The sequence below is a fragment of the Amblyomma americanum genome, chromosome 10 (genome assembly GCF_052857255.1).
Source record: "Amblyomma americanum isolate KBUSLIRL-KWMA chromosome 10, ASM5285725v1, whole genome shotgun sequence".
In the NCBI taxonomy this organism is placed as follows: Eukaryota; Metazoa; Arthropoda; class Arachnida; order Ixodida; family Ixodidae; genus Amblyomma; species Amblyomma americanum.
Window position 1 is genome coordinate 51,040,793 of NC_135506.1, and position 23,347 is coordinate 51,064,139.

At 39.6% G+C, this 23,347-nt stretch overlaps 2 protein-coding genes across 2 annotated transcripts in view; both read right to left on the reverse strand.

Moving 5' to 3' along the window:
- Positions 1–1,214: 1,214 nt before the first annotated feature.
- On the reverse strand, positions 1,215–20,631 carry LOC144108285 (uncharacterized). The gene is made up of 7 exons (XM_077641553.1): positions 20,613–20,631; positions 17,147–17,315; positions 16,482–16,535; positions 12,148–12,214; positions 11,806–12,023; positions 9,154–9,305; positions 1,215–2,066 (listed from the first exon to the last, which is right to left on the reverse strand). Exons 1-7 carry the CDS (start codon positions 20,629–20,631, stop codon positions 1,657–1,659), a joined length of 1,089 nt encoding a protein of 362 aa, XP_077497679.1. The 3' UTR covers positions 1,215–1,656.
- A 412-nt stretch (positions 20,632–21,043) lies between these two features.
- LOC144108287 (uncharacterized) overlaps positions 21,044–23,347 on the reverse strand; it is a 38,682-nt gene continuing 36,378 nt past the window's right edge. The window contains exon 6 of the mRNA XM_077641554.1: positions 21,044–21,545. Coding sequence (XP_077497680.1) covers positions 21,103–21,545 — 443 coding nt within the window. The 3' untranslated portion in view covers positions 21,044–21,102. The remainder of the gene's footprint in view (positions 21,546–23,347) is intronic.

Consider the following 23,347-nt stretch of genomic DNA (forward strand, 5'->3'; position numbering starts at 1 on the left):
AGCAAGGATAAAATTTTAGTGAATGCAAAGCATGATGAAGGCGTGAGGTCGACGTCTTATTGAAATGTACCTGCAATATGAGTTGTAAATTATGCTTCATGGACTACATACACTCAGGCAGGAATTGTGAAAGCTTCTCATTAAGCATGAATTCTAATTAAAAGTGCTCATTTGTATCAAATGCATGATCTGCAGAGAGAGAAGAAAGTGCTTTTCATAAAAATCGTTGCTACGGAAAAAAGTCTCTCAACACGGCTGCACATGGAATCACTGATTATAGAGTTAACTTCAAACACAACCAACACAACAAAGGGTAATCTTCACCTGGTTTGCGCAAAATCGTTACGTTGACTTATCAAAGCTACTGAAGCTGCTTCTCGCTTCGCCAGTTCTTCATTGTGAGCGAGGAACTGCTAGGGGGTCCCGATGCGTCTAATAACTGTTTTTGTTTTTTGACAATTCTTCAGTGACCCAAGGCTCGTGTAGGTGAGCAAAATTGTGTAAGCATTTTGACACATTAATGCGCGATACCAAATTTCTCCCAAATTCAACACGATTTGTAAAAATGAGGTGCTCACAAACAATAGGTTGTTCACGTTACATTTAAGCAAGCTTTATTCCTGCAAGAAAACAAAGTAAGCAACAATGATCTAGCCACAACTAAATTACAAATAGGTGCAGTGCTAACCAACTTGCTAGCAAATATGACCATAAAGTAAAATTGCTAGAAAACTTCACTTGATTTCAAGCAGGAATGCAATAGCAGCAAAGAAAAATGAACACTGCAGCGATCTTCTTGTGTAATGCAAACCAACAAAAATGACAATAGGACTTGATGCAGTGAGTGCATAAGAATGGCTTCTTCCCTGTGTAGGTGTGAATGTGTTTGATCACATTGCACGGCTGCACCTGGAATCACTGATTATATATTTACCGCCAAACACATCCAACACAACAAAAGGGAATTTTCACCTTGCTTGTGCGCAGTCCTTACATCGACTTGTCAAGGCTACTGAAGCTGCTTCTTACTCGGCCAGTTCTTCATTCTGAGCAAGGAACTCGCAGGGGGTTCCGAAGCCTCTAATAACTGTTTTTGACAATTGGTCAGTGACCCAAGACTTGTTCAACTAAGCAAAATTGTGTAAGCATTTCGCCACAATAATTTGTAAAAATAGTGCTCACAAAAATTAAGTTGATCACGTTACATTTGAGCAAGCTTTATTGCTGCACGAAAACAAAGTAAGCAACAATGATCTGGCCACAAAAAGATTACAAATGGGTGCAATGCTAACTGAAAATTGAAAATTGACAATTGGTCAGTGACCCAAGGCTTGTTCAACTAAGCAAAACACAATAAATTGTAAAAACAGTGCTCACAAAAATGAAGTTGATCACGTTACATTTGAGCAAGCTTTATTGCTGCCCGAAAACAAAGTAAGCAACAATGTTCTGGCCACAAAAAGATTACAAATGGGTGCAATGCTAACTGAAAATTCTTGCTAGCTAATATCAACATAAAGTAAAACTGTGCTAGAAAACTTCACTTAATTTCTTGCAGAAATGAAATAGCAGCAAAGAAAAATGAGCACAGCAGCACTCTTTTTTTTGTGATGCAAACAAGCAAAAATAACATTAGTCCTTGTTGCAGTGAGTGCACTAGAATGGCTTCTTAACTGTGTGGGTGTGAATGTGTTTCACCAAACTGATCTTCTGGGTGAATCTCTTGCTGCAATGAGGGCACTGGAATGGCTTCTCGCCTGTGTGGATACGGTAATGCGCAACCATATTCGACTTCTTGGTGAAGCTCTTGCTGCAACACGGGCACTTAAATGGTCTCTCACCTACATGAATGTCAAAGTGCACCCTCAGATGACTCTTCCCACAAAAAGACTTGCTGCAAATTTTGCACTGAAAAGGGCGGTCTCCGGTGTGTGTGTGCAGGTGATTCCTGAAGTTACCCAGATAATAGGTGGAATAGCCACACTCAGGGCACACGTACTGTCGCCTGCCTGCTTGCAATTTCTTTGGAGGCGGTGAGCTGCGAGCACTCCTGGTGCTGACCAATCCTGCAAAGTGCATAAAAGCATGATTTCTAAATTTTAACTAGGAATAAGCTTTACTGATTTAGTTTGGAGCACCTCTGAAGCTAGGCAATCTAATGAGAAGGCCTTTTAAGCAGGTGTTTTAATATTTGATGTAAATGGCATCATAGTGAGTGTGTCAAAGTCAGATCATAAACAAATTGTTTCTTATCGTTAGCATGCAGTACACAGCCATAGGCCATTATTGCACAAAGAAGAGTTGATTTCAACAAAATAATCTGATCCCCTGTGATATTTCTGATCACTATACTGTTCACACACACACAAAAATGTATAGGGCAGTACATGCCACACTGCCTCTAACATCGACATCTTGAAGCAACAATATGCGAAAGTAGCAACACACAACACGTGCCAAAAAAGTGAAACTTTGAGCCAACAAACCATAGCAAGCAAAACAGCAAAACCGGAAGGTAAAGAGCAGAACAGTACACAAATCACACAAAGAAAATTTTTCAGGACTGATTAGATGCCTGACCATGTCGAAGTCTAATTTGCCCACAATTCAAAAGTTGAAGACTGCTCATGAAAGCCCATTTGTAACATCAAGAAACTCAAACTCCACTATTCACAGTTAAAGACCTCTCCACGTAAGCACTGCATACATGTCCTAATCAAGCCTTTTAGTTGCTCTTTCAGGTATACTCTCTGTAAATCGACTATAAAAATTTGACCACACATATCATATTAGCAAACAAATCTATATATTGTGTGGCACAGGTTTAAATACACAAAATCTGTCGCAGTCTCCAGATTGTGCTACCAGTTTAAATAATGAACTCTTATTGCCATCGCTTTATTATGAAATTTGATTACCTTACAAAGTATTATCGCCAAGATTTGTCAATACTCTATCTTTACACCCTGTATCGTTTGAAAAAGTCCATTAAAGCCACACTTTAAACCATAAAAGCAAGTAAATGCATACTATCCCCTTGGAACGGATGAATACTTGTATCTCATGAACCACTGCAAGAACTCAGGGGGAGAAATTTAATAAAGTAAATGCTTAACTATGATCGCTTCGATAACTATTATACTCCATTTCATATATCATGCGCAATGGTGCCAAAGCTAGCACTCAAAAAGTGTGCATGCCTACATTCGCGACCAAAAACTAGTGCTTGCATTGTGGCGAGCGAAAACTGATAAATGCTTTGCCTTCAAGCTTATTACATGATGCAGTCGTCATGAGCTTGATTAAGTGCGCTCTTATTGGTGACAGCACACTGTCGCTTTCTCAAGCCTTAGAACACTCGAACTCAAAAGAAGCGCGGAGTAACATTCCTCACTCCATTTTTTGATGTAGACTACTTCTATACCTTTCAGAGCATTGCACCTCATGTATGAAACAGAGTATAGATACAAAGCAAAACAAAACGTGAATGTGTTGGCACAATCATATTGGTAAATAGAAAGAAACTTGGCGCCGTACTGCTAAGACTGATGGCAAAGCTTTGCTCCTACTTGCATAGAGATTATTTCAAATCTGCATGAGAGCTTTCAATTCCCAAGGTTTGAACGTTGTAGACAGCATGAAGCAACACTTCAAGAGCAATGTGCTTGCAGGCTTCTTGACAAAATGACGAGTAGCATTGGTCGCATCATGTCAAGCAAAAAACACTGCCACCATGGAGATATTATTAAACAAGCACCCTTAAGAGCATGCAATAGACACACCTTACACAGTCTCAAGGCTCCGGTGCTAGGGCATCACTGATATTATTTTCACACAGCTGCCAGTAACCTTTGATATTCTGACAACTTTTAAACCAGACTGGTGCGGTCTTCACAAAAGCTTTTCTAAGAAAATGAAGGCATGTTTTTGGCAACACATACAAACTGCACCTCGCAAATACTATGTACAAAATTTCAGAAATTTTCAAAAGTTAGTAGCGGTTATAAAACGTCTTTTAATGCTAGGACTACAATGGTTCGAGAAAATCTCACTCCAAATCCCTACCATAAACTGTAATAAAAATAGTATATCACTACTATCTGCAAATACCAAAACACAGCCATACAAAATTTCTTTGTGAAGTTACGAGCAATTGCAGTAATAAGCACATAGGTTGCATGAAAATGATATACGAAAGAAAATTCACCCCAAGTTATTTATTGAGACAGTCGCAATGCAGCATCTGGGGACAAAAAAAATACATTTTAATTTTTTTTCTTCTAGCTACAAAACTACAGAAGGATGCGTTTGAAACAAGAAGGCTTCCTTTACCTGCCTACAGCATCGAAGCAGCAGGAAACGCCGCTTTATAAATTTTTGCCATAAAAGTAAGTGATAGTGCTTGTTTTTCGGTCACTGGTCATGCTTACATCACAGTGTTTACTAATTTTGCCTCTAGATTCGGCACTGGTGCTGTTGCACATCAAAGACAAAGGCTTGCAAATAATAACACAAGCAAAATCAAAAATGGTATCTTTCGATGAAAATTGCAATTTTTGTCACCCGCGCATCCTCTTAACAACAACTGCTAATAGAAAAAGATACTGAAGCCTTAGAGATCATGGCTAACAGTTGTCATGTGCCTTAGTTGCCACTGCTGTATCACCAGCCACTTCCATCCTCCAGCCTCCTAACACCATTGTTACGTTCTCAATATTTCCAAAGAGTGGCGAGAACCACATGGGTGTTCTGCTCCGGTGCCCGTGTGCCCGCATGTTTCTAATAAACAGTGGTGGAACCGATTCACATTCTAATTATTGACCTGTTTCATATGTAGACTTCAATGGAGCACAAGTGGATTAAATTATACAGTTCAAATTAATAAAGTCACGAGCTTTTTCTGTACGAGGGTCCATAGGACAAAACAAAACTGAGGCCAGTCACGAGTGCTATGTGAGCTAACCATACATCAAATCAGGAAGTTGAGAAATCGTCACATAAAACCTCAAGTGCAAAGCAAAACTGCCTTAGTATTGTTGCAATGGTAAGCAAGCGTGCGAATGCACTAGACAACAAATAAAGGCACACACTGGAACACATTGCATTGCAGTGAAAAAGGAGGAATGTCTTGGCTAGAAGTGATCCACAAACTAGTAAAGGAGACTTGCATTTCATCAAGCTCTGTCACACAGGCTTACTATCTGAAAAAAGAAAAGAGGTAATATTTTATCACTGGTCAAATATGCCATTCATTACTATATATGTACTTTCCTTTTGTAGGCTATCACCACAAACACGGAGCGAACCGTGACAAGAATATACAGACCGGTTGAACCAAAAAATGCATCAGCAAGGTACAAAAAAAATTCTTTCATTTTCATAAGAATTAGGACACCAGTGATAAATTAGGGCCACAAAAGAAACTATCTATCAGTGCTTGTTGTACAGTTCAGATACCTGTGCTGTGTAGCGAGCCTCAAGGCAATAGATCTATCAGAAAGCTGCCCTTACACACAAATATTTTTATGCTTTCAACTACACAGAAATTGTGTACAAGAGAGTGCAAACTCAACACTCCTTTGACCCTTTTGATCATTAAGATAAACTTTGATCTGCCCCTCCCAAATAGTGAAATATATTAATTTCACTCGTACATTTCTGGTTCACCATGTCAAAATCATGAGCAATTCAGATAACAAACTTTTTGGTAATGCTATTTATAACTTTTGCCAAATTTTGATCGCATGTTATGCTTGCGGCCCAAGCATGGGAGCACAGCAGCTTTTTTGCAGCGCATCGTTGCGGGGTGCGGAGCATCAAAAAACGATGGTGACTGCAAAGAAGCCCCGGCTACTTTCGCACATGCAGTTGTTTCGCGGCACATGCTGCAAAGGTTTGCACTAATGTTAATGTAAATGATGTGGACAAGTTCGCAAGCAGTAATGAGAATTTTTCAGGCTGCACCACCAAGTGCTCAGGAGACTTGCTAAAGATGTTATCGAATACCTTTGTAGTTTCTGCTTGATTCATTTTTGAAATACTGCAGTTTTAAACCACACCTTATCAGATAATAAACTTTTTATTTATATATTTAAAAAACATAAATGCAGCTGTATTGCATTCGCTGAATTTGTTTTGCTTACATTTATTACTGAGAAAAGGAATTTTGACATTAGGAAGTCGTAAAAAAAAACATGGCGCTGCAAATTGACAAGATATTTGGAGACGGGCTAAATTAACCAGAATAGTGCAGCTGCTTTCCATTTATAATATACCTCCAATACAATAGTATTTTTAAAGCCGCAACAATGCTTCAAACAATGAGAACAAGATGTGGAAAGGAATCCTGCATACACAATGAATATAGCACTACAGAAGACATTACGCAACATTTCAAGGAACCATTCAACACCATTGCCCTTTTAAATTTCCACCTTCACCAATGTGCCTGAATCTTTTTTCTTTTCTGTTCTCAATGCCAACGTACTATATTTTTAGTTATTGAAGTGATGCTGTAAAAGAAATGTCACATATGATTACGACATTCGGTTATGCAAAATTCACCACAACTGTGGAAGAATGCACTCACACAAGACTTAGGACACAAACACACCATAAGCAGATCACTACGCCTCTTCTATTTTTTTCTTTTTGCACAGATCAAGCCTGATGGATCATTACTGTCTTGCCCAGACCATCAATGTGATAAATTAAATTTTGTGCTTCATAAAGTCAGACAGTATTTCATCCCCATCATACTCCAACTTCCCGCATCCGCTGCTTCACACTTCCAAATCCTTGTGGTGGCAATGCATAGCCTCCACATTACAGATACGAAAAGAGCACTCAGCAGTTCCTTCACACTGCCAAAGTTACATATACAAAGCACGTTCAAAGCAAATAAGGGGGAAGAATCAGAGAGCTTGCCAACGTTTCAACAAAGGACACGTCTTCACCTGGGCAAAGCTTCGTCATCATTGGCGGGGTTTACGTGGGGCCTTCACTCCGAGGAGAAAGGCCCGGTGAGGGGGATGGCGAGAAGTGGGATGGGTGTTAGGATGGAAGGCATCAACCTTGCCCAGGCCTGATGGCTGCTAAAGAGGATTAAGCCGTTGACCCGCAAAGGTGTTTTTGCAGAAACTGCAAGGATTTACAAACATTGCAAGGCAGCTGCCAGCTTACAGTCCCCACCATCACTGCAAATGGTAGGAATCAAAAAATTTCATTTCAAACTTAGTAATCCTTACTCTTATACCATGAGGCTGTATATTAAATCTCATTAGAAGATGCAAGATATGAAATGGCAGATCAACACCTCCTCATATGACTATAACATGAATCTGCGTCGGCAGAATGGGCACCTTACACCAACAAAAGCCAGCAGAAATAACAAACGCCAAAGCACATTTCTCACTTGAGCAACAAAACGAGCTGATGTTATCAATGAAACACAAATGCTAGCACTTTCACACTACCTAAAAATAATGAATGAAAGCGGTGTATTCTCACTCGACAAGAATTCAGTTTTCCATCTAGCCAGCCCCAACACAGAAAAAAATATTTTTGTAGATGCTTTCAAAGTCACTTTTCAGTGTAAAAGTAAAAAAAGGATCCTTATGATGTGCTCGTTTTGTTTTTTTGAACACATTTACAAATTTAATTAGCTAAAGCACCCAGAGCAGAATGCGCAGGACATTGCTTCGCTTATCGTGCCATTACTGCCACTGGTGGTAAAAAAGATAGTTTCAATTCATTTAGGGTGGTTTAACGTCCCAAAATGACTCAGGTTATTAGGGACGCCACAGTAAAGGGCTCCGGAAATTTTAACCACCTGGGGTTATTTAATGTGCACTGACATCACACAGTACTTGGGACTCTAGAATTTAGACTCCATCGAAATTTGACTGCCACGGCGGGGATTCGACCCACATCATTCGAGTCAGCAGCCGAGCGCCATAACCACTGAACCACCACGGCAGCTGTTAACAAAAGATGATACAAGGTATTGGCTGTTGCTCTGTAAGATGGAAGATTTGTAAAATGGAAGTACACCCATTACAGAAAGTAACACCTTCTTTTTGGTTCATAAATTCAAAGGTACAATTGGCCCCGGTTTCCATCTAATACAAAATATATATACAAAAAACTAGTGGTGACACCTAAACTCTGCATTATGGGTATGGCATAATAGTGTTAATAGGACAATGTACATATATAAGAAACTGGCAGTTCTCTACTTTGCATTCATAGACCTCTGGGAGTACTAATATCACATCTGGTACAATGGTGCAGCAGGTATATGATGCGTCACTGCGCTGAGACGGCAAGTGCAGCCACCAGTGAAGCTTGTGCGACCAACATCGCTGTTCCCAAGCAACCTCTCGTGGCCAGTCATTCTGCCACCTGTCACAACAGCCACTTTGTTCACAACCCAGTGGGCAGGTTGTGATGACACAAACAGCTATAGCCTCTTATCTGATAACAGTTCGATCCACACTTGTGGAGGAGTAAACTGGAGACCCCTTTTCTCTCATGCACGGGAGCTAGATCAGGCACTCATGGGCACGCATTGCACCTGCATGCTTGAAGCACCAACAGAGCCTTTGGAGACCACTGCCTGGAACTGTAAAACAAGCTGCAAAGGTTAAACGATCACAAGGACAACAGAAACGTATGCACAAGCTAGATGTGCATTTTGAAATTAACAGAAGAGCAGTCTACGCCTGTAAGTCCATATCGACCAGTTCCACTCTACGTTCTTATGCCAAGGAATTTCACTTCTTTGGCAGCTCCGAAAATAACATAACCTGAATTAGTTAAAGACCCAAGAGGTGAATGGACAGGACACTGCTTCGTTAATCATGTCATTATTGCCACCTGTGGTAACAAAATGTAGTTTTTGGCTGTTGCTAAAGTTATGCAAGATGAAAGTATATCCATCACAGAAAGGAATGCCCCTTTTTTTGTCAATTTAAAGGTCAATTTGGCCCCAGCTTCCATCTAATACAAAAAGTATATATAAAAAAAGTAGCACAAAACTTACTTTGTCTTAAGGATATGACGCGATAGTGTTAACGGGATACTGTCCATGTATGCAGAAATGGTAACTCTCAACTTTACATTCATAGATATCTAGGAGCCCTCACATCACACCTGGCACAATGTCATAGCAGATAAATGATGTGTCACTGCCCTGCAGCGGCAGGCGCTGCAACCAGTGAAGCTTGAGCGACCAGCATTGCTGTTCCCATGGAAGCAACCTCTCACGGCCAGTAATTCTGCCACCTGCCACGGTGGCCACTTTGCTAACAATTAAGTGGTCAGGTTGTGATAATGCGAAGAAAGCCTCTTATCTCTTAGCAGCTTGGAACCACACTTGTGGAGAAGTAAGCTGCAGACCCATTTTTTCTGATGCACACGAGTTAGACCATGCACTCATAAGCATGCATTGCACCTGCATGCTTGAAGCGCCAACAGAGCCTTTGGAGACCTCTGCCCTTAAATGTAAAACAAGCTGCAAAGGTTTAACGATCACAGGAGCAGCAAAAACATAGGCACTAGCTAGCTGCGCATCTTGAAATTAACAGAACAGCAGTTTATGCCCGTAACTTCACATCTACCAGTTCCACTCTACATGCATTTGCCAAGTAATTGCACTTTTTTGGCAGCCCAGAAAATACCATTGGCAATCCAAGAAAGCACTGAAAGGAAGTAACTAAACACCTTGGCAGGTCTATTGTATGGCATGACTGACGAGACAGCTAAATATGGCTCTGGCACAATGGAAAGCAACTAATCAATAAAAAAACCATTAACAATTTATTAATTAAATACAAGAACCTTTAAAGAAGTAGACACTTTATAATTTGAACTCCTTTGATTCAAAGTACCACTTTGCTGCAACTGAAAGTTTGGTCTAGTCAACCGTAGGTATACTCAAAAGATGTCTATTATTTCAAACTCTGCCAAATTTGAACAAATCCTCCAGCTGCTTCAAGTTTATATTATATTACTGATAATCGACTGTAGCATATAACAAACATCACTTTTAAAAATTGCAAGTTTTATTCTTAGCATGAACATTGATAGCAACAAAAGTAAAGCAGATAACAGAAAAGTTGTAGTTGATTGTAGCAACAGTTTCATTTAATAAGTTAACTAATTTCCATTGCCATGAAGTTCAAATTAGAGAGCTTTCAAGTTTACTGTAGTACCCACCAACTACATTGTCAGGTGACCACAAATGCTTCCCTGAGAATATGCTCCCTGGATGCCAAAAGATGAACGCCATTGAGGTGCCACTGATTGCTAGGAAAGAATGGCCTACTGATCTCAAGCTAATGTATTGAGGACCTATTGGGCAACTTCATTTCTATTAAAGTAGTAACTAAACAATTACATACATGGTATGCAGTAAGCAAATTATTTCTAGTTTAATGGGGCCTCCTTTGACATGATGACCTTACATAGCCGTAGCTCTATACCAGTGCTAGTAGCTGTGTCGATCTTTCCTCTCTACCATGAACATCTGTGAATTGCAGTTTCCAAGGTTTTATGACACACTACAAACATACACGTGAAAATGCTGAAATCTGTTCGCAAGGTCAATGTTTCGAGAATCTAGCACAAGTGGCAATTCACGAATAATTCGCGAGCACTAAATTTATCCAGCTCGCAGAGCACTCATTGGTCCTGTCTTCCATGGGACAGTTGCATGCTTTTACATGTAACGTGCATAAATATGCATTCCAGCAAGGATATGATTGTAGTGAAAGCAAAGCATGATAAAGTCGTGAGTTAAATGTCTTATTGAAGTGTACCTGCAAAATAGGTCGTAAAATTATACAATTACAAATACCTTTATTTCAACATCAGGGATGTTAGGTGTGCACCCAAAAAACATGACTGGCTTGACAGAGGTGTGCACCCCCGTACGCAAAAACCGGCAGCAACAGAACACAGACAGAACAATAAATAAAAGACTACAGTGCATAGGTAAACATCATATTCAATAAGAAATTAGTGAACTTCCTCTTGCAGTAATAAATGAGTGAAGTTGGTAGAATTAACACGAAACGCTCAGGAACACTGAAGAATGCAAAACGAAGAATGGACTACACACACTGGCAGGAATTGTGAAAGACTCTCATTAAGCATGAATTCCAATTAAAACCACTCATATGTATCAAATACATAATGAGGAGGGAGAAGAAAGTGTTTTTTATAGAAATCATGGCCACCGACAGAAGTCTCTCAGCACGGCTGCACCTGGAATCACTGATTATAGAGTTACCTCCAAACACAGCCAACACAACAAAGGGGAATCTTCACCTGGCTTGTACACAATCATTACGTCGACTTATCAAAGCTACTGAAGCTGCTTCTTACTCGGCCAGTTCATCATTGTGAGCAAGGAACTCGTAGGCGGTTCCGAAGCCTCTAATAGCTGTTTTTGTTAATTGACAATTGGTCAGTGTCCCAAGACTCGTTCAACTGAGCAAAATTGTGTAATCATTATGCCACAATAATTTCTAAAAATGAGGTGCTCACAAATATTAAGTTGTTCGCATTACATTTAAGCAAGCTTTATTGCTGCAAGAAAACAAAGTAAGCAACAAAATTACAAATGGGTGCAATGCTAACTAAAACTTCTTGCTAGCTAATATGACCGTAAAGTAAAACTGTGCAAGAAAAGTTCACTTAATTTCAAGCAGCAATGAAATAAAAATGAAAAATGAAGACTACAGTGCTCTTTTTTTGTGATGCAAACAAAGATAACATTAGGCCTTGCTGCAGTTAGTGCACTAGAATGGCTTCTCGCCTGTGTGGGTGTGAATGTGTTTCATCACACTTCTCTTCTCGGAGAAGCTCTTGCTGCAATAAGGGCACTGGAATGGCTTCTCACCTGTGTGAATACGATAATGCCTCACCATATTCGACTTCAGGGTGAAGCTCTTGCTGCAATGCGGGCACTTAAATGGCCTCTTGCCTGCATGAGCATTAAGGTGCTTCCTCAGATCACTCTTTGTATGAAAGGACTTGCTGCAAAGTCTGCACTGGAAAGGACGCTCCCCGGTGTGTGTCCGCTGGTGGTCCTTGAAGTGACTGAGATGAGCTGTAGAATAGCCACACTCATGGCACACGTACCGTCGCCTGCCTGCTTGCAATTTCTTTGGAGGTGGTGAGCTGCGCGTACTCCCGGTGCTGACCAATCCTGCATAGTGCATAAAAACTTTTCTAAATTCTAAATTGGAATAAGCTTTACTCATTTAGTTGGGAGCACCTCTGAAGCAAGGCAATCTAATGATGCACTCCATTTAAGCAGGTGTTTTAATATTTGACATAAACGGTGTCTAAATGAGTCTGTCAAAGCCAGCTCATAAACAAATCGTTTCTTATCTTTAGCATACAGTTCACAGTAATAGACTATTAGTGCACAAAGAAGAGTTGATTAGATCAGAATATTCTGAGCCCCAATAATATTTCTGATCACTATGCTGTTCACGCACAAGAAAATGTATAGGGCAGCACATGCCATACTGCCTCTAACATCTACATCTTGGAGCAACAATATGCATAAGTAGCAACAACACACAACACGTGCCAAAAGAAGTGAAAGTTTGAGCCAACAAATCATTGGAAGCAAAACAACAAAACCAGAAGGTAAAGAGGAGAACAGTGCACAAATCACACAAAGAAAATTTCTCAGGACTGATTAGATGCCAGACCATGTTTAGAAGTCTAACTTGCCCACAATTCAAAAGCTGAACACTGCACATCAAAGCACATTTGCAGCATCAAGAAACTCCACTATTCACAGTTAAAAACCTCTTCACTTAAACACTGCATACGTGTTCTAATCAAGCTTTTTAGCTCCTCTATCAGGCATCCTCTCTGAAAACTGACTATAGAAATTTGAGCAAACATACCAAAATAGCAAACAAATCCATATATTGTGGTGCACAGGCTTTGAAATGCACGTAAAGAATCTGTCACGCTCTCCGAATTGCGCTACCAGTTTAAATAATGAACTCTTACTGCCATCGCTTTAATATGAAATTTGATTACCTAACAAAATATTATCCCCAAGATTTGTCAATACTCTCATTCACACCCAGTATCTGTTGAACAACGCTATTAAAGCCACACTTTACGCCTTGAAAGCAATTCATACTGTCCCGTTGGAACTGATGAATACTTGTATCTCGTAAACCACTGCAAGAACTCAGTGGCATAAATTCAATAATAGAACTAATGCTTAACTATGATCACTTGAATCACTAGTATACTTGATTTTATATATCATGGGCGATAATGCCAAAGCTAGCACTGTTGTTTGTGCTGCATGCTTACATCCACGATCAAAAACTAGTGCATGCATTGTGGCAAGCGAAAACTAATAAATGCTTTGCCTTCAGGCTTATTACATGACAAAGTCGTTACGAGCTTGATTAAATGCGCTCTTATTGGCGACGACACGCCGTCGCTTTCTCAAGCCTTAGACCACTCGAACTCAAAAGAAGTGCGGAGTGACACTCCTCATTCCATTTTTTCCTGTGCACTACTTCTATACCTTTCACAGCGTTGCACCTTATGTATGAAAAAAGAGTATAGATACAAAACAAAACAAAACATGAATGTGGTGGTACAATCGCATTCTTGCATAGAAACAGAAACTTGGTGCCGTACTGCTAAGACTGATGGCAAAGCTTTGCTTCTACATGTATAGAGATTACTTCAAATCTGCACAACACATTTCAATTCGCAAGGATTGAACATTATAGGCAGCATGAAGCAACACTTGAAGAGCAGCGTGCCTGCAGGCTTCATGACAAAATCAGGAGTACCAGTATGTGGTCACATTATGCCAAGCAAAAAACACTGCCTCCATAGAGGTATTGTTACACGAGCACGTAATGGACACACCTTGCACAGTCTCCAAGCTCCGGAGTTAGGTAATCACTGATATTATTTTCACACAGCGGCAAGTAATCTATAATATTCTGACAACTTTTAAACCAGACTGGTGTGGTCATCCTGAAAGCTTTTCTAAGAAAACGAAGGCATGTCTTTGGCAATGCATATGAACTGCACCTCACAAATACTATGTACAAAATTTCAAAAATTTTCAAAAATTAGTAGTGGTTATAAAATGTCTTTTAATGCTAGGACTACAATGGTTCGAGAAAAGTTCACTCCCAATCACGACCTCAAATTGCAATAAAAAAAAGTATATCGATACATTATGCAAAAAGAAAAACACAGGCATACTAATTTTCATTGTGACTTTACGAGAGTGATTGCATTAATAAGCACAGAGGTTGCAAGAAAATAATATATGAAAAAAAATTCACACCAAGTTATTTATTGAGATAGTTGCAATGCAGCATCTGGGGACAAAAAAAACATTTTAATTTTTCTTTTTAGCTGCAAAACTACAGAAGGATGCGTTTGAAACAAGAAGGCTTTCTTTACCTTCCTACAGCATGGAAGCGGTAGGAAATGCCACTTTATAAATTTTTGTCATAAAAGTAGGTAATAGTGCTTGTTTTTCGGTCACTGGTCATGTTTACGTCACAGTTTTTCCTAATTTTGCCTCTAGATTCGGCACTGGTGCTGTTGCACATCAAAGAAAAAGGCTTGCAAATAATAACATGAGCAAAATCAAAAATGGTACCTTTCGATTAAAATTGCAATTTTTCTCACCCGCGCATTCCCTTAACAACAACTGCTAATAGAAAAAGATACTAAAGCCTTGAAGATCACGGGTAACAGATGTCATGCCCCTAAATTGCCGTTGCTGTATCGTGAGCCACTCCCATCCTCCAGCCTCCCAACACCATCGTTACGTTCTCAATATTTCCAGAGTGGCAAGAACCACATGGGTGTTCTTCTCCGGTGCCCGTGTGCCTGCATGTTTTTAATAAACAATGGTGGAACCGAATCAGATTCTAATTATTGACCTGTTTCATAAGTAGACTTCAATGGAGCACAAGTGGATTAAATTATACAGTTCAAATTAATAAAGTCACGAGCTTTTCCTGTACGAGGGTCCATAGGCCAAAACAAACCTCGGACAAGTCACGAGCGCTATGTGAGCTAACCATACATCAAATCAGGAAGTTGGAAAACCGTCAAGTAAAACCTAACGCACAAAGCAAAACTGCCCTAGTTTTGCTACAATGGTAATCAGGTGTGTGAATGCACATAAGCACAAATAAAGGCACACTCTGAAACACATTGCACTGCAGTGAAAAAGAAGGAATGTCTTGGCCAGAAGTGATCCACAGACTAGTAAGAGAGACTTGCATTTCATCAAGCTCTGTCACAAAGGCTTACTATCTGAAAAAAATGAAAAAGGTAATATTTTATCACTGTCCAAATATTCCATTCATTACTAAATATGCACTTTTCTCTTGTAGACTTTCACCACAAACATGGAGCAAACCGTGACAAGAATATATAGACCAGTTGAAACAAAAAATGCATCAGGAAGGAGCAAAGGAATTAATTCTTTCATTTTCATAAGAATTAGGACACCAGTGATAAATTAGGGCCACAAAAGAAATTGGATCATTGCAGTGCTTGTTGTACAGTTCAGATACCTGTGCTGTGTAGCCAGCCTCAAGGCACTGGATCTATCTGAAAACTGCCCTTACACACAAATATTCTCATGCTTGCAGTTGCACAAAATTTACGTACAAGAGAGTGCAAACTCAACACTCCTTTGACCTTTTTGACCATTAAGATAACCTTGATCTGCCCCTCCCAAATGGTGAAATATATTTGTTTCATTCATACATTTCTGGTTCATATGGTCAAAATCATGAGCAATTCAATAGCCCCACTCTTTTTCTGCTCTTTAATACATTACCAGATAACAAACTTTTTGTTAATGCTATTCATAATTTTTGCCAAATATTGATCATACGATATGCTTGTGGCCCAAGCACGGGAGCACAGGAGCTTTTCTGCAGTGCATCGTTGCGGGATGCGGAGCATCAAATAACGATGGTGACTGAAAAAAAGCCCCGGCTACTTTCGCACATGCTGTTGTTTGGCGCCACATGCTGCAAAGGTTTGGACTAAGCTTAATGTAAATGATGTGGACAAGTTCGCAAGCAGTAATGAGAATTTTTCAGGCTGCACCACCAAGTGCTCAGGAGACTTGCTAAAGATGTTATCGAATACCTTTGTAGTTTCAGCTTGACTCGTTTATGAAATTCGGCAGTTTTAAACCACACTTTCTAAGATAACAACCTTTTCATTTGTATATTTAAAAAAATACAAATGCACCTGTGGTGCATTTGCTGAATTTGTTTTGCTTACATTCATTACTGACAAAAGAAATTTTGACATTAGGAAATCATAAAAAACACATATAAGACACTGGAAGATGACAAGAAATTTGGCAAACGGCCAAATTAACCAGAATAATACAGCTGCTTTCCATTTATAATATACCTTTAACACAGCAGTACTTTTCTGGCTGCAACAATGCTTCAAACAATGAGAACAAGATGTGGGAAGGAATCCTGCATACACAATGAATGTAGCACTACAGAAGACATTATGCAACTTTTCAAGGAACCATTCAACGCCATTGGCTTTTTAAATTCCCAACTTCGCCAATGTGCCTGAATCTTTTTTTTCTGTTCTCAATGTCAACATAGTATATTTATAAGGTTTTGAAGTGACACTAAAAAAAAAAAGGTCACATATGATTACGACATTTGGTTATGTGAAATTCAGCACAACTGCGGAGGGATACACTCACACAAGACATGGGACACAAACACACCAAATGCAGATCACTAAGCAGCTTCTATTTTTTTTTCCTTTTTCACAGATCACGCCTGGTGCATCATTACTGTCTCACCCAGTCCATCAAACTGTCAAATTACGTTTTGCGCTTCATAAAGTAAGACAGTATTTCATCCTCATTATACGCCAAGTCTCTGCATCCACTGCCTCACACTTCAGAATCTTTGTGGTGGCAATGCATAGCCTCCACATTACAGATACGAAGAGAGCACTTGGCAGTTCCATCACACTAGCAATGTGACACACACAAAGCACGTTCAAAGCAAACAAGGGGAAAGCCTCAGACAGCTTGCAAACGTTTCAAGAAAGGACAAGTATTAACCTGGGCAAAGCTTCGTCATCATTGGCAGAGTTTACGTAGGGCCTTCGCTCCGAGGAGAAAGTCCCGATGAGGGGGATGGCAAGAAGTGGGAAGGGTGTTAGGATGGGAGGCGTGAGCCTTGTCCAGGCATGATGGTTGCCAAAGAGAATTAACCAGTTGACCCGCAAAGCTGTGAAAAGAAATGCATCAGCAAAGTAGAAAGGAATCCAAGCAGTGACGTGGGTGCTTAGAAAGCGAAGATGTGTTTGAAGAGCTATGCGTCCACACAGTGAGAGCAGCGACATGTGGCATGGTACGACTGATTGGGCTGAGCTGGATAAACTGAAAAACGAGTGACCATAAAATTTCATGGAATACCTGGAAGTGAAGGAGACAAAAATAGGGGCAGAGAGAAATGAAAAATTATCGGTCAAGCGAGAGAGTGTGAAAGCAAAGAGCTACTCAGAAACTGTAGCAGCTGGTGCAGAGGTCAAGGGAAAGATAGGTAATAAGAAATGATAAAGAAAGGGGGAAAGAGGAGAATACATAGGCAAGCAGGGTGAAACAGCGGATAAAGAGGTGAAATGCAGCACTCAATTTGGTGCACTGATATTTTTCTTATTGCTTCTGCTCTCGTCATGTGCAAGACTTTTTTAAGAATTATGTCAGTGCTGAAATGGTATGAAAAGGTTTCAGTTATATTTAGAGATGTTGATCCCTGCTGGCTGTAAGGTTTTAATTTTCCAGACAAAAGACCAAATTTTGCTGCAGTAAAATACTTTCAACAGAACGTGGCTTGGTTTCTGGATGCAATAAAAATTTACCTCGGAAGATTCTCATGCATTTTGTGAAAAATTATATTTGCACAAACTGTGATGGTTTATGCACATTGCAAGGCATCTACCAGCTGATAGTCCTTGCCCCCAATGTAAATGATAAACGCATCAAAAAAAGCTGATGTTATAAATGAAATAGAGAAATTTAGCACTCTTTCACACAGCCTAAAAAATAATGAATGAAGGTGATTTATTGCAAAAGGGCAGGAATTAACTTTTCCATCTCCTCAGCAACAACACAGCGAAAAAATGTTTGATAATGTTGCTTTCAAAGTCCCTTTTCGGTTCAACAGCAATAAGGCATCCTTTTTATGATAAATTTCTTCTTTTTTTCAAATATGTGTACAACCTGAATTATTTGAAGACCAAAGAGCTGAATGGACAGGACACTGCTTAGTTAATCAGGTCATTATTGCCACTGGTGGTAACAAAGGATAGTTTTTGGCTGTTGCTAAAGTTCTGCAATATGAAAGTATTTCCATCACAGAAGTTAATGCCCTCTTTTCTTTTATCAAATTAAAGGTCCATTTGGCCCCAGCTTCCATCTAATACAAAAAGTATATATAAAGAAAGTAGCAAGAACATTTACGCTCTGCTCCGTCTTAAGTGTATGACAGGATCGTGTTAATGAGATACTGTCCATTTAAGCAGAAATGGTAACTGTCAACATTACGTTCATAGATCCCTGGGAGTCCTCACATCACACCTGGCACAATGTCATAGCGAATAAATGATGCGTCACTGCCCTGCGACGGCAGGTGCTGCCAACACTGAAGCTTGAGTGACCAACATTGCTGTTCCCAAGCAACCTCTTATGGCCAGTCACTCTGCCACCTGCCACGGTGGCCACTTTGCTCACAATTAAGTGGACAGGTTGTGATAACGCGAACAGAGCATCTTATCTCTTAGCAGCTTGGGACCACACTTGTGGAGGAGTAAGCTGGTGACCCATTTACTCTGATGCACGGGAGTTAGACCATGCACTCATTCGCGTGCATTGCACCTGCATACTTGAAGTGCCAACAGAGCCTTCGGAGACCTCTGCCCGTAACTGTAAAACAAGCTGCAAAGTTAAGCGATCACAGGGAACACAAAAAACGTATGCAGATGCTAGCTGTGCATACTGAAATTAATAGAAGAGCAGTGTATGCCTGCAGGTTTGTATCTACCAGTTCCACTCTACATGCATAATCCAAGAAATTGCACTTTTTTGGCAGCCCACAAAAAAACATTGGCAATTTAAGAATGCACAAAAAGAAAGTAACTAAGCACCTTTGAAGGCCTATTGTATGGTCTGACTGATGCAGACAGCTTTATATGGTTCTGGAACAGTGGAAAGCAACTAATCAATAAAAAAACTATAAATAATTATTAATTAAACACAAGAAACTTCAATGAAGTAGACTCTTCCTAATTTGAGCTTCTTAGATTCAAAGTACCACTTTGCTGGAACTGAAGGTTTGGTCTGGTCTACAGCTGTTATACTAAAAATGTTTCCATTATTTCAAACTCTGCCTGAATTGAACAAATTCTCAGGCTCCTTCAAGTTTAAATTACTGATAATCAACTGTAGCATATAACAAACATTACTTTTAGTTTTATTGTTTTAGCATGAATATTAATAGCAAAAAGCTGACCAAATGAGAAAAATTAAAGCAGATAACGGTAAAATTGTAGTTGAGGGTAGAAAGAGTTTCATTTTAGAGTAAGCAAATTTCCAATGCCCTGAAGTAAAAATTAAAAAACTTTTAAGTTTACTGTAGTACCCACAGACTACATTGCCCACAGAGTACATTGTCAAGTGACCACGAATGCTTCCCAGAGCATATGTTTGTGGACCCCGAACCATGAATGCCTTTGAGGTGCCACAATTTGTTTGGAAAAGGATAACTTATTGAACTAAATATAATGCATTGTGGACATAATAGGCAACTTTATTTCTACCAAAGTACTAACAAAAACATATCATTTCCAGTACGCAGTAAGCAACTTCATTTCTACTTCAGCTGGGACTCCTTTGATGCTATGGTCATACAAAGCCGCAGCTCTAAGCCAGCACTAGTAGTTGTGTTTATCTTTTCTCTCAACCATGAGCATGTGTGAATTGCACTTTCCAAGGTTTTATTACAGTCTACGAACATGCACAAGTGAAAATACTGAAATCTTTATGCAAGGTCAATGCTTCGAAAATCCAGCAGAAGTGGCAATTCACGAATAATTCGTGAGGACTAAATTTAGCCAGGTGGCAAAGCATTCAGTGCTCCTGTCTTCCATGGGACAGTTACATGCTTTTACATGTAACGTGCATAAATATGCATTACAGCAAGGATAAAATTGCAGTGAGTGCAAAGCAGGATAAAGTCGACGAGAGTTCGATGTCTTATTGAAGTGTACATTCAAAATGAGTGGTAAACTTATGCTTCATGAACTACATACACTCTGGCAGGAATTTTGTGAAATCCTCTAATTAAGCATGAATTCCAATTAAAAGCGCTCATCTGTATCAAATAGATAATGAGGAGACGGAGAAGAAAGTGTTTTTCATAGAAATCGTTGCTACCAAATGAAGTCTCTCAGCACGCCTGCACGTGGAATCACTGAATATAGAGTTACCACCAAACACAATCAACACAACAAAGGTGAATCTTCACCTGGCTTGTGCACTATCATTATGTCAACTTGTCAAAGCTACTGAAGCTGCTTCTTACTCGGTCAATTCTTCATTGTAAGCAAGGAACTCGTAGGAGGTTCCGAGGCCCCTAATAACTGTTTTTGTTTTTTGATAATTGGTTAGTGACCCAAGGCTCGTTCAACTGAGCAAAATTGTGTAAGCATTTTGCCACATTAATTTGTAAATATGAGGTGCTCACAAAAATTGTTGTTCATGTTACATTTAAGCAAGCTTTATTGCTGCAAGAAAACAAAGTAAGCAACAATGATCTGGCCACAGCAAAATTACAAATGGGTGCAATGCTAACTAAAAATTCTTGCTAGCTAATTTGACCTTAAAGTAAAGCTGTGCTAGAAAACTTCACTTAATTTCATGCAGAAATGAAATAGCAGCAAAGAAAAATGAACACTGCAGCATATTTTTTGATGTAAACAACGAAAATGACATTGGGCATTGCTGCAGTGAGTGCACTAGAATGGCTTCATAACTGTGTGGGTGTGAATGTGTTTCACCAAACTGATCTTGTTGGTGAATCTCTTGCTGCAATGACGGCACTGGAATGGCTTCTCGCCTGTGTGGATACGATAATGCCTCACCATATTCGACTTTTGGGTGAAGCTCTTGCTGCAACGCGAGCACTTAAACGGTCTCTCGTCTACATGAAAGTCAAAGTGAACCCGCAGATGACTCTTCCCACAAATGGACTTGCTGCAAATTCTGCACTGGAAAGGACGATCCCAGGTGTGTGTCCGCAGGTGGTCCTTGAAGTGAGTTGAATGATCTGTAGAATAGCCGCACCCAGGGCACACGTACTGTAGCCTGCCTGCTTGCAATTTCTTTTGAGGCGGTGAGCTGCACGCACTCCCGGTGCTGAACAATCCTGCAGAGTGCATAAAAGCATGTTTTCTAAATTCTATATAGGAATAAGCTTTACTCATTTAGTTGGGAGCACCTCTGAAGCTAGGCAATGTAATGATGCAGACCTTCTAAGCAGGTGTTTTATTATTTGATGTAAACAGTGTCACAGTGAGTGCGTCAAAATCAGATTATAACGAATTGTTTCTTATCGTTAGCATGCAGAGCAGTCATAGACCATTATTGCACAAAGAGTTGATTACATCAGAATAATCTGAGCCCCTGTAATAATTCTGATCACTATACTCTTTACAGACACACAAAACCGTATATGTCAGCACATGCCACACTGCCTCTAACATCTACATCTTAAAGTAACAATATGCACAAGTAGCAACAACATAAAACACATGCCAAGAAAAGTAAATGTTTGAGCCAAAAAATCACAGGAGGCAAAACAACAAATCCGGAAGGTAAAGAGTAGAACAGTACACAAAAGATACAAAGAAAATTTTTCAGGACTGATTAAATGCCAGACCATGTCTGAAGCCTAATTTGCCCATAATTCTAAAGCTGAACACTGCAGATCAAAGCACATTTGTAACGTCAAGAAACTCCACTGTTCACAATTAAAGACCTCTTCATGTAAACACTGCATACATGTTCTAATCAAGCTTTTTAGCTCCTCTTTCAGGTATCCTCTCTGAAAACTTACTATAAAAATATGAGCACACATATCAAAATAGCAAACAAATCCATATATTGTGTGGCACAGGTTTTGTAATACACATAAAGAATCGGTCGCACTCTCCAAATTGGGCTACCAGTTTAAATAATGAACTCTCATTGTGATCGTTTTAATATGAAATTTGATTACCTAACAAAGTATTATCGCCAAGATTTATCAATATTCTTTTTATGACCAGTATCTGCTGAACACGGCCATTAAAGCCACACTTTACGCCGTAAAAGCAAGTAAATTCATGCCATCTCCTTGGAAATCATGAATACTTGTATCTCATGAACCACTGCAAGTACTCAGTGGCAGAAATTTAATAAAATTATTGCTTAACTATGATCACTTCTATCACTAGAATACTCCATTTCATATATCATGTGCAATGGTGCCAAGGTTAGCACTCTTGTTTGTGCTGCCTACTTCCACAATCAAAAAGCAGTGTGTCCATTTTGGCGAGCGAAAACTAATAAATGCTTTGAATTCAGGCTTCTTGCGTGATGCAGTAGTCATGAGCTTGATTAAATGCGCTTATTGGAGACGACACGCTTTCATTTTCTCAATCCTAAAACCACTCGACCTTAAAAGAAGTGCGGAGTAACACTCCTCTCTCTATTTTTTCATGTGGACTACTTCCATACCTTTCACAGCATTGCACCTCATGTATGAAACAGAGTATATGTACAAAAGAAAAAAAAATGTGAATGTGTTGGCGCAATCGTATTGGTGCATAGAAACAGAAACTTGGTACCATACTGCTAAGACTGATGGCAAAGCTTCCTTCGTATATGTGCAGATTACTTCAAATCTGTACAACACCTTTTAATTCCCAAGATTTGATTGTTGTAGACAGCATGAAACAACACTTCAATAGCAACGTGCCTACAGGCTTCTTGACAAATTCACGACTACCAGTGGTCACATTATGCCAAGCAAAAAATACTGGCAACATGGAGATATTGTTACACGAGCATGCAATGGACACACCTTTCACAGTCTTGAGGCTCCAGTGCTAGGGCATCACTGATACTATTTTCACACAGCTGCCGGTAACCTTTAATTACCTGACGACTTTTAAACCAGACTGGTGTGGTCACCACAAAAGCTTTTCTAAGAAAACGATG